Source organism: Nilaparvata lugens, chromosome 2, assembly GCF_014356525.2.
Source record: "Nilaparvata lugens isolate BPH chromosome 2, ASM1435652v1, whole genome shotgun sequence".
Classification (NCBI taxonomy): domain Eukaryota; kingdom Metazoa; phylum Arthropoda; class Insecta; order Hemiptera; family Delphacidae; genus Nilaparvata; species Nilaparvata lugens.
The window spans coordinates 83,845,099-83,858,132 of record NC_052505.1 but is presented as its reverse complement, the minus strand read 5'-3'; the positions used below and the strand labels follow the sequence as shown (position 1 = coordinate 83,858,132).

At 32.9% G+C, this 13,034-nt stretch overlaps 1 protein-coding gene across 1 annotated transcript in view; it reads right to left on the bottom strand.

Moving 5' to 3' along the window:
- Nucleotides 1-8,893, bottom strand: part of LOC111052721 (chondroitin sulfate proteoglycan 4-like) — a 70,184-nt gene extending 61,291 nt beyond the window's left edge. Inside the window, exons 1-3 of the mRNA XM_039420228.1 lie at nucleotides 8,860-8,893; nucleotides 4,865-5,028; nucleotides 3,238-3,380 (exon numbers count right to left, since the gene is read on the bottom strand). Of these exons, the coding sequence (XP_039276162.1) occupies nucleotides 3,238-3,380; nucleotides 4,865-5,028; nucleotides 8,860-8,893 (341 nt within the window). The remainder of the gene's footprint in view (nucleotides 1-3,237; nucleotides 3,381-4,864; nucleotides 5,029-8,859) is intronic.
- Nucleotides 8,894-13,034: the final 4,141 nt, after the last annotated feature.

Here is a 13,034-nt window from a genome sequence, read left to right as displayed (position 1 = left end):
GATAATAATTACATTATGATAATACTGTTTTATACAATAAATTATAAATTAAATGAATTTCGAGGTTCCATTGTAATCAGGCGAAGTGGGACTTCCGTCAGGGACTGATCACCAATAAAAGCCTTTCGAATATTATTATAATTATCATACATTTTAGACCAGACAGAAGACAGTTAACAACCTTAACGTTAATGCCTGTCGCTTATGATAAAGAAGTGTAGGCATAACGCGCACGGAGAAAAACAATTGGAAAGAAATTCTTTCAAACTGCGACAATGAGCGCCTGAACGTTTGTGTGAGTCATCCAAAGAACCTGCTCATCAGTGGTTGGCGTAGTCTGAGGTTATTTTTTGCAAATTTACTTGTTTAATACTAGTAGTTTGGAGAACAATAGAACTCGCTACACCAATAACATCACTACACACACACGCCCGCCTTTTCACACACAAACACATTGGATTTAGAGTATGATAATATATCATGCAATAGGATCGGTGGAGGGCGCTGAGAAATAGAAGTTCTTTACACTTTGGAGACGGGTTGCACGGTTGAAGAGGTAAATAATCTGAAACTTAGATTGGGACTTGGAAAAAAATTCAAATTAAAAAATTTAAAAGTTTTGAACATGAGATACATGGAATGCCATAGACATGAAGAAGAGGGTGTGTTTGCAATTTTAGTACTGATTTTTAAATATATTGTTTAGATAAGAGAAGTCTAGAACCAATTTTTACATGCAAAATTTCCATGTGCTAAATACAGAGTACCCCAAAAACCTCGTATTCTCGGTTAATTTTCCAGATCTCAGCTATTTCCGCCAAATCCAATCATCGGACGGAAAATTTCACTCTCGCCTTCTATTTATATTATGAAATTTCGATTGAAATGGAATCTTCCGCAGCTCTCTACCTTTGATGAGTTCCGAGTTACAATTTTTCAAAAATGAGTAAAATTTTGAGAATAGAATTAATTTTGATGAATTTTAGTTTTTGATCAACAACATCTTTTGCTTGTCACCATTGTAAAGTATAATTCAAAATCCCTCTGGCGTAATTTTGTGCTCTGCAACCTGCGACCAGGAATCTATCTCATATAGATTTCCAGGTACACCAGATAACAATGGTCCTTGTATTAAAAAAAACACCTAATTATTAGCTTCAACCATCACTACTCCTTCATTGTCTTCATATTGAGATCTCGCACAATGATATAAGTTCATAGAATCATGTTCTATCAAAATCACCCGTTGTTGTTTGTTAGCACTACAGCCCTGGGTGGGCCTTGGCTTCCTCCGTCACTCGCCTCCACTCGTTCCGGTCATTCGCCATCCTTCTTCATCCACCAATCCCCATTCTATTCAGATCTCCTACGACATCCTGCAGCCACCTTCTCCTGGGTCTCACTCTTCTTACTTTCACCCTCAAGCATTTGTCTCTGGAGTCTGTTCTGCTCCATTCTCCAGACGTGTCCCAGCCAGCTGATTCTTCGTGATTTGATGAAACGAACAAAGTCCTGGTTTTGGAGGATATTGCTTATCTCTCTGTTGCTTCTTATTCTCCATGTTTCATCTTGCCGAACTGGTCCAAAAATTCTTCGAATGATTTTCCTTTCAAAGACTCTAAGTGCGGATATATCGGCTACAGTGAATGTCCATGCTTCGCTGCCATATGTAACTACTGGCCTGATTACTGTTTTATAGAGTTTTATTTTAGTGTCACGCGTTATCAGCTTGGACTTGATTATTTTAACATTTGCAAAATATGCTCTATTACCACTGATTATTCGTTTGTTCATTTCTTCAGACATTTTATTTTCTACATTCAGCTCTGTGCCTAGGTAAACGAAACTGCTCACATTTTCAAACAAGAACTGTCCTATCCTAACTGGTTCGTTTCTTCTTCGTTCACCTTAAGTCCTAGTGGCTTTCCTTCCTGCTCTATCTTTAAAAGCGTCTCCTTAAGTGTAGCCAGATTCCGGGTCACCAACAAGATATCATCAGCATAGACATGAATTTGCTTTGATTTATATATTATTGTGCCTCTTGGGTCCACATCTCCCGCATGACCTTGTTCAAAGCAAAGTTGAAGAGAACAGCTGACAGTGCATCTCCCTGTCTGACGCCCTTGACAATGTCAAGACTTCGGCTCAACTTTCCTGCCACTGGAACCCTAGCTTGACTTCTCATAAATGTCATTTTTGTCAGCATTATAAGCTTCTTTGGCAAACCATAGCTCTCAAGTGCATCTAGCAGCTTATTCCTATCTTTTGAGTCGAATGCTTGCTTATAATCAATAAATAGCATGTGTAGATCAACCGTTAGATGCATTTAATTTTGTATAGAGGCGCACATAAGGACATCTCAAGTGACAAAAATTTCAAACACCCATAACTGTTGACAAAATGATCGGATCTCCTCATACTACATCTCATTCTTTTCAGCTCGTCAAGGCAGTTCAAACACAGTTATCATAACTCAAATTCGTTGGAGAAATGAAAAATTTATTATTGAGAGTAGGCCTACTGTAACCCACATTTCCATACATTGTACTTTCTACACTGTACATTAATAATAATATAATTTATTTCCTTTAAAAAATAATAAACAAGCAATTAAAAAATAAAAAGTACAAAATATCTAAAATACAATAGGTTAGAATAGTTCTATAAAAAAATGAAATTTAATTCTATTGGAAATTAACCTACTTAACAATGGGAAACCCATGTACTAGAGTGGGTGTTAGTAGTAGCACAGAGAAACAATAGCGTAAGTAGATATCCCATGGTATAGGGAGTTTATGTCGCAACTTTTACTGTTATCTCAAGCCGATAGTCCACGTAGTTCTTTCCCTTGAAGCTGTGTGACACTGGAAGTCTCTCATATTGTGCCGTTCATACACTCTCACCCGGCCAAAGCAGTAAAAATCTACAATAATCGACAGTAATCAGCTTGAGATAACAGTAAAAGTTGCGACATAAACTCATTATACCATGGGATATCTACTTACGCTATTGTTTCTCTATGGTAGTAGTTATAGATTCTGGGTTGGGGTGCAAACTGCAAATACGTTGGGTAAGTGAGCTCACATATTGTTTGAGATTATGTTTTCTATATTGTTATATATTTCTACATTGGAATGATGATGCTGGAATAAATATTGATTTAATTTTAAGATTGCTGAATTAATTTTGGATAGGGTATTTTACTTTGAGAATTTTATGGAATGAACAATATTTTACCTTGTAACATGAATTTGATCAACTTGAAGTACAACATCAGCCTCCTTCCTTGTTATGATCACATGGTGCCAAGCCAAGTCATTGAGCTTCAAGCCTTTCGGTGAGCTTATTTCTTCTTCGCCTGCTCCCAGATTAATATGCATCTGAAAAAAAATTGTAACGTTTAAACATTGTAAATTGTGAATATTATTGAACTTTCTGATCAACCGAGATACAAAATTTTTAGTATAATGTATATTTGGACTGTAAATTTGTGTGATCTTTATAAAAGTGTTTTCATAACCTCATTTGGACTATTTTTATCAAAATTAGGGAGAGGAACAGTTTGGGTTATCCTGTTGATTCTCTCCCAATCATTAATTTGATGTTGTGATTAAGGAATGTAATAACGTAGTAACCTACATAAAAAAGTATAATTTTAGTTCAGAAAATAACCTGTTTCATAGTAAGATATAAATTTGAGTGGGGAATATTAATTTTAGGTAATTGCATTTATGTAATAATAAATATAATAACTTACATAAAAAAGTATAATTTTAGTTCAGAAAATAACCTGTTTCATAGTAAGATATAAAATTGAGTGGGGAATATTATTTTAGGTTCAAGATAAATGGAAAATAAGGATAAAATAGACAAATAGTCATTACTTTATAATAGGCCTATAATCAGGTAGGTCCACGTTATAATGACAGTGTTTGTTTAGCAATGGTATTGATATCCTTGTCTATCATTCAACAAAGCCGATAACACTATCTCTTTCTCGCTTAGCTCTGTTGTCAGATTGTCTTTTAACAATGTAGAATTAATAATTAATTAACAAAATATTTCATCTCAATCATGAAATTATTGAAAAATATATTTTCTCGCTTAATAAAATGTAATTGATTTATTTGAAACTAGAATGAACAGTTAATTCTACATCAATAAACCTGTATCAGCTACCGTCTATAGAAGGCATTGCCAAGACAGAGGATCGGCAACGTTGTTCTGCTACCTTTCTCCACTGCCATTATAACGTGGACCTCACTATAGCAATATTTCAACTGAAAAATGAATTCCAAAACAAACACCCAAGTAAAAAAAGTCTAAAAATCGATATTTTTATTCAATACTAAATGCATGCACCTCTTTCATGGTGATGCATGTTCAATTCGATTTCACTAACTCATATTTTGAACTGTCACTCAAATATTCTTAGTTTGAGGTTGATTTCAGAACTCAGACACATTCTTAATAGTTGATAATCATAGTATGAAAATTGATTCTGGAGCAGTACAAAATATCATCATATAAAGCTGGAATCCTACATAACAGTAACTGAGAACAGTGAAATTATAATTTCCGTGAGTTCTGATTGGACTATTCTCACTCAGCCCGGCTGAGGGAGTATGAATAATCCCATTAGATCTTATGAGAATAATATTTTCACTCTTGTACAGGAATTTAGCTTAATCCGGTCAAGGAATCGGTTCCGAGGTGGTGGGATTTGTTGAAGTTTACTTACTAGATTACCAGAAACTATTAATCTATTGAAGCATATCCTATAATTCGTGTTAATGGACACATTGGAAAGTAAGCAATAATGACAAACTAATACGGTAGAAGAAATGAACAAGTATGACGCTACCTTCAACCTTCCAGATTCCAATCGAATAAAGCAGTAGTCCTTGCGCCCAGCAGCCAAAAACAGGAGAGCATCGGCCCGTTTTGTGCGAAATTTGAGTTGTAAATCAGTAGCACTCTTTGCATCTTGTAGAGGAACTGAGATGTAGCTTGAGCCATAAAACGATGCTGTAATATAAAAGCAAAGAAATACTTTTAGAAAAAGCTGGAAACCAGCAGAATAATATATATAAACTACCGTATTGATTGGAGCCAGTAATTGTATTATGGCTGCGATTCAACCTGTAAGATACGCCAATAACTTGTCAGTAGGTCTAGGTTAACTAACTCAATACGTTTTCACTGTTTGTTGATTGCAGACAAAAAGTTGACATACCACAAAAATAGTTCATTAAGATAACTAAATTCAAATTTCAATAATTTTGAATCAAATCACACATGGTCATGATTTAGGTACAAATTGATTTAGATATAAAATTTGATTAGGAAATAAGACTCAGGCTTCTACCAAACCAATGTTTTGTAAAATTCATACTAAAATGCATTGCCTGAATGGAACAGCACTACATTAGATGGTGTCATTTATATGAAATTAACTAATAAACATTCAGAAACATTTTCTAATAATCCATTAACATTTCAAGTTTAAATAAACACTACAATCATGTAAACTACAACAGAATTTCAGAATTTAGCAGCACAGATACGGCGTCGACGCCCGATATTTCCAAAGCTAGCAGACGAGAACACGAACAGATGGCTTAATCATGTAAACAAAAATAGAATACAAAGCACATTACTTGATCAACTTCAGCGTGTTTATTTGAATCAAAATTAAGTTTCTAATAATCAAAATTAAAAAATTAAAACTATGTAATTAAGATGTTTGTCTTAGTTATATTGATTTGATATTTTGAAGATTCAGAAGCTTGTCGACGGTATGTTGTAGATGCCTTGACATTCATGTTTAGGCGGCTAGTTTGAAAATCCTCTAGAGCTCTTGTTTGGTTAACACTTTATATAAAATAAACAATTTATTTAAACGACGATTATTGATTGTATAACTTTAATGAACTATACTTTTGATTATTACTGTAATTGACTCTGGTAAATGGAATTATTTGATGAATACGGTAATCGCTTTGATAAATATTAAAAAAATAAAATTATGGAAGAATAAAAACTTGCTGTGAATAATAGAGAATGTTTATGATACAGTGTATGACTTGATAATTTGGATTTTCGTTTAGTAATAGTCAATGATATGAGTTTGAATCTCTCAAATTGTTTGATTATTCACTAAATAAATGAATAAATATCATGAAATAACGATAATTTGAGCCAGTATAATATCAGGATTACAATGCTAAAAGCTTCTAATCAATGGAAGGATTATTATTAAAAGGTTTATTATTCAAATTACTGAAATGAAAACAATAATTTTTTTATTATAAGAATATTCTTCTATTCAAACTAGCTGGAACTACAAAAATAGTTATTTGCATAACTAGACAAAAACTTTTTCGTGAGTAATTTTTTTCCGTGCAGACATGATAATATATTGTGAGAAAAGAACGAAAAATAATGCTATTATGCATACAGTAAGCATAATTCTTGAAATGTTACTAATTAGCCCTGAAAATAAGCTATTAATTCATAATATTTCTGTTATGGTATCATTAAAACCAGATTCATTTTTCAAATGCTTTAAATAAATTTTGAGAAGGCTTTTAAAGAGAAAAATCATAACTTTTCCATAATTATCCACTGCTTGATTTCCATTAATCTCCGCCGCAGGATTGTTCCACTAGGTAACTGCAAAAATTGCAATGACACTACTGCAAACTTTTAACCGCTTTATTATTCAATCTGAATCAATATTCATTATTCGTTCTGAATCAATGTCCATATAGAGATTCGGCTTGCTTGGGTGATACCGGTAATATATCTTTAAAGAATAAAATAATTCTGCACTATAATAAAATGTAAATATTCTATTCGCTGGTGGATGTACCGTCCCAGTTCTGTCGTATAATAACTCATGTTTTATTGAAGATTTAATGAATATTGATAGTAAAAAATATGCATCTAGATGTTCTGACAGACAAATATAATATAAAGGTCCATCGAAAACTTTAAATTGAGAGCTTGTGGAAATATTCGTACAAATTTTTATTGGCTTGGCTCTTCTCGAATAGTTATATACAAATTTTAATTATTGAAAATAATAACACATTTTAGAGCAAATTGATATGACATTCTTATGATTATGATGTGTGGATTTATGTGATCATGAATCTTTATTGGAGTGCTTACAACATAATTATATTATAGAAGCTTCTAGCTCATGGTTCAAATCATTTATACTGAATGAACAAAACACCCGGTTACTACGACAATAGTGTTGATTATAAGAAAAATCGGTGTATTGAAACAATGCTTACAATATTAAAGCCTCATAATAATATAACGAATTATCATCAGTAGGTATAGGCCTACGTCACGTAACAAAACTTTCCAACAAAATATTATTTTATTTATTTATAAATTAATATAATAATATATTTCTTATTAAGAAAGATTCCTTGTGCACCAGCAGTGTCGTCAGCTTTAAAAAAAAATAAATTACATGAATAAGCCTACTAAGCCTAAACAGTTTTATACTTAAAACGTCTGACTATATGAAACTCAGAGATGAGAAATAATTCAAGTTCACTATGCCTTTATGGCATTTTTCCTGTTCTTGGAGCTTCGGAAATAAACAATCGAGATAGGTACTTCTCAAACAATAAACAATGATGAACTATCTATTTCTCATTAGCCTACTATCGTAACATCTCAACAACAGTATCATGAGCATTGTATTATTCCTTTTTTATCACCATTGAAAGTTTCTGATAATATTTTATTTGTTCATAATATTCTCATTAAAATATGTACCGGTATATATTATTTTTTTAATAATCTATTATACTGCTTATTATGCCTGCCTAATCATCACATTAATTTAACTTTTACCCAGCCCGGGTAAGATATTTTTCTCGGGCCACTCCCGTGTTTCGGATGGACACGTTAAGTCGTCGGTCCCGGCCGCCTAAAAGCAGTCGTTAGGTCATGTCAGAGGCCCTGAATTGATCAGTTGCGACCTGAAAACTCTGACACTAGACCTGAGCCAGCCACGTCACACGATATTATTATTATTTATTAATTGAACTTTTTAAATGTGAGCTATAGTTTACAATAATAATTGTAGTAGCCCTGTGAGGGAAAAATAATTTAATTTTATTAATGTTTTTTAAGAAATTATATATTCTTTAATGCTATCTTACATCCATTTATGAGTTGAAAATAGACATTAACAATACAAAAATAAGATGGAAATAGATAAGACAATTTCAATAGGTTATATATACTTATAACTACATAGCTATAATAAATATTATCTTCTTATATTAACATTTAATACATGAAAGTTTTTGTAGGGAAAAAATATAAATGGATGATTGTAAGCCCCACGAACACAATAGTCCGAATAACAATTAAAAAACAGCAGAAGAAAGAATTCCAAGGAAAGAGACGACCCTGACTGACGGTGTGAAGGTCGCAAAATAGTGGTTATCAACAGCCAGCAGCTTCCAAACAGAAGATCCGTTACAGTGTCAAAATACAGTAACGCCGGGCTCATAAAAACACAAGGTGTCTCAGTATGGATTTCGGTTGCCGGTTCTATGGGTTGTTGATTGTGTTTAATCGATGCTTGAGCCTGAGATCATCGAGTAGTCATCTGTGAAAACTCAGGGTCGGTCGAGTTACGAAATCCAGGCCAATGGCCAACCGGTGGCTGACCGTCACTTGAGCAGAGGGTCGCCGACGACGACAGTACTGTCGTTGAACTTCAACAAAAAACTAGTTGGTCAACTTTCCTCCCAACTTGTTGATTTTCTCAACACAAGGATTTTCTTTCCCCTCCCGGGCACAATACTCTCACCCACCGCCCGCCTTGAACCCTAAATACGCCCCTACTCTCGACCATATTGAATGCTATCACTATATAAAGTAGGCCGTGCTGGGAATTGCCTACAGATTTGTGATAATAGTCAGCAGGAACTTGATTAACTGTCATCTTTGTGCGACCGAACACACACTTCCAGCATCAAAATGTTCAAGACTTATTTGGTGAGTATGAGTGCATTTTATTTTCTCTCATATTATTGTTTAATTTTAGGTTCAGCTCAGGACAAGAGAAAATCGAAACTCTTTGAGATTTTATTCTTTGCAACACCTAAAATATGTACTATTTATGATGATATGAATGAAAATCATATATTCTACTGCTAAAATTCATCAAAACTTTAAAATATTATTCTTTGCAATACCTACCAAAAATACTATTTATGATATGAATGAAAATGATATGGGCCTATTCTACTATTAAAATTCTCACAACTCTCAGTAGTTTTCATGATGGTTCTTCAGAAGTTTTTCTCCCATAGTTCTTGATAACCAAATTTTGCCTTTATTACATTTTTGTCAACAAAAGTAAAATGATATCTTCTTAAAATATATGAATTCAGGGCTACTTATTTTTTTATTTATAAAATAAAACCATAGTAGGTACCCTTGTTTTGATAAGTTTTTATATAAAATAACAGATTAAAAACAGACAACTTTCAATGTTTCTCATCATCTTCAGGTTTTTAAAATAAATTTCAAATAAACCCTTAAACCCCAATTAAAAACGTTTCAAAAAAGGGTAATATGATGTTATTTTATGAATATAAAATTATATAATATACAAAAGTTCGTGTAAACTATCAATGGTCCAAAATAAAATTATGCCAGTACCTATATGTCTCAAAAGAGCTAGCTTGAGCTTTGTCAAACTCCATCCATCTCTTGAGCTCAAGTCAAGAAATGATATAAATTGTTACCAAATACTTCACTTTTTAGAAGATAGAACGTTCGTAAAATAAGCTTATCAATTCTTTCATTTATAAAATTGATATTCATTTGTATACAATACAACTTCAGAAGAAGTATGTTTTAAATGTTTTATTGGATATATTTTAATAAATCTTGGAATGAATATTCTCATTTGTATTTTATTGACATATAATTATATGTTTCTCATCTGTAAATTTACTTGCAAAAATATCATTATTCAGCTATATCTCTAGCTTTATAAATTCTCCTCATTGATAGGATGTAACTATTAAATATTTTTCTGATTCCATCTATGTGGTCGTACATTTTGTCAAAAGAGAAATACAGATTATCTATTCTTGGAGAACCATTTTTGCAAAATGTGCACCTACCAAATAGATTCTCTGATAAAAATAATCATTGTTGAAATGCAAAAACGTCATTGAATTTCATCATAGAGAAAATATAGCATAATGCTATCTTTTTCTGTGACTAGTTAACTTTCTTAGCTAATGTTCATTGCGACATAATATGGGATGCACTTATGGTGGAGATTGCACCATTAGGGTGATTTTGTTGAATATCCTATTCTCTGTTCGTTTTATTCTATTTTGAAGACATTCAATTACAATTGAATTCTATTCGGTAAAAATAGAGATACTGTTTGCTGTATCATGATTAATTTAAGCAGGATACAATACCTACTACTCACAAACACAAACTATAAAGTGACTCTTTCAAGTCAATTAGAAAAATGAATGTTTTTCACTTCACCAAAGTACTCTTCACCAAAGTTAGTCGACAGAGTTAGTGTCTACTAACGTTGAATCTTCATAAGGTAGAGAAAAACAAATATACCCGATGTATATGTTTCAATTTGAATTGGTACACTCTTCAACGTTTCAAGAAGATAGTAGTAGAGTACCATTCTGTTCTATATAAAGTAGAGCCCCCACTACTTTTACATTGGAAGTTTCAATTTATTTTGCATTTTCTACTCCAAGATCATGTAGAGTGAAGTCGTGGGGTAAAGAGAACGAGATTTTTATCAAACCTATGATTGGATCACACAATATTTGAAGGGACTGTTATTATAAATTTCTTGATTTGAACAAACTCTACCATAATAGAATACTCTCCTCTGTTGTAGTTTAGACATTGTATTTCTTGGTAAATATTTGAAAAACACATTTTTATGAGAAATAAGGAATGCATTTCACTTCTAAAGAGGAGCTTCATCATTTTATTTCTGATGAAGCTCTTCCTTTCTTTAAAAAAAGAAGGTTTAATTCTTTTAAGTTCTTAAGTTCTTAAAAATTTATTTTGAAGTTGTCATTCCACTTCTAAAGAGGAGCTTCATCATTTTATTTCTGACGAAGCTCTTCCTTTCTTTAAATAAGAAGGTTTTATTCTTTTAAGTTCTTAAAAATTTATTTTGAAGTTCTGTAAGGATCTCGGCAAATGATGACTTTTTGATAGAGCTCTTTGGAAAGTAACTGCAATACAGTAAAGGGTGGAGAAATCGGAATTTTTATGAAAATTTTTATAAATGAATCGCAATAATCTATCTATTTCTGACCCAATCATATTGTATTTTATGATTTTTAGTACTTTTAATGGATGAATATTTAATTAATATAGAAATAACTACATAGTACCTACCCTGTTTAAACTTTGTTACATAAATACTACTAGTTTCAACTTTCATGCCATTTTCAAGTGTCTTTTTTTTGAAAAAAAGACTATGAAGTTATTTCTATATTTATTAAACAATAAATTCAAGTATGTAGCCCTATTAAAGTACCGCACTTTATAAGAATAAATATTAGCTCAGTTTACTTTACTGTATTTGAACCACCTTGATTGAAATGTATGTTCATCATTCAGTTTCTCTAATTTCTGTCGGCCTGCAAATAAGGTGTTCGCAGTGAAAAGAGCGACGCACTTAATTATTCAACTTGCGAGTTGGACTGGTCGATGATGCTCGGCGAGTAGTTGGCCAGAGGCAGACTGGCCGATGAACTTGATAGAAGTGTCGGCGAGCGAGAGAAGTGCATAAGAAAATGAGGAGAGAGGGTCAATGCTAACAGCTAGCTAACAATGTCTAGGTGACCGTTTTATGTTGGAGTGCGGTGTAGCAGGCTGCATTTAAACTTGTAGGTTGCGCAACTGAAACGGGAAACTGAAACCCACTCGCAATCAACATGGATGAGATTTGAGAATAAGGTTTAGGTCATTACTTGCTGCTTTAACTACGTCATCGGCAACTGAAAGCAAGTTTCTTTGGCGACATTAAATAAGTTGTTACCCAGAAATGAGACGATTAGAGAGAACCGTCTCTTGGAAGACCTTCGCCAGTATTGAGGTCGCTAGATAGTTGGAGTTCAACACTCTTTATCATACGCCCTTGTCCTTGATAGAGTCGACTGCAAGCCCCAACTTGGTAGGCTAACTAGCCGGCGTTTGCCGGCTAAATACTTCCATATAACCAGCTAAATATAGTACCGGTACGGTATTCAACGCTTGAACAGATCATATCCTGTGAAGCCAAGAAGTAAATTATATATTCATATATGATTTAAAAAATGTAAGAAATTTCTTTTAATCGTTATCCATTCATAAATAGAATATAATGACTGTCTTTATTTTTGACCTAGGAGGGCGAAGTTAGGGCGCTGTCAGCCCTCTCTTACACTTAACCCTCAAATACGTAAAATGCGTTTATAAATGTATATAAATGTATGCGTATATAAATACGTACAATTCACGAGGATTCAACAGGCAGTTGCCCAAAACTGATTCAACCAACATTTCAATCGAGCAGTTCCAAAATAGTTTTTCATATTCATTTCCAATCCGTAGATTCAAAGTGGAAAATAACCACAATTGAGATTATACATTTCTCAGATCAAGATATATGGAAATAATACCATAGAGAAACAATAGCGTAAATAGATATCCCATAGTATAGGGCGTTTATGTTGCAACATTTACTGTCATCTCAAGCCGATTACTGTTGATTATTGTCGAATTTTTCTGTTTTCTTGGGGTGAGAGTGTATGAACGGTACAATATGAGAGACTACCAGCGTCATAAAGCTTCACGGGAAATAATTACATGAACTATGGGCTTGAGATAATAGTAAAAGTTGCGACATAAATGCCCTATACCGTGGGATATCTACTTATGCTATTGTTTCTCTATGATAATACTAAAATAATACTAAATGGAATTATCATTAGCATATATTT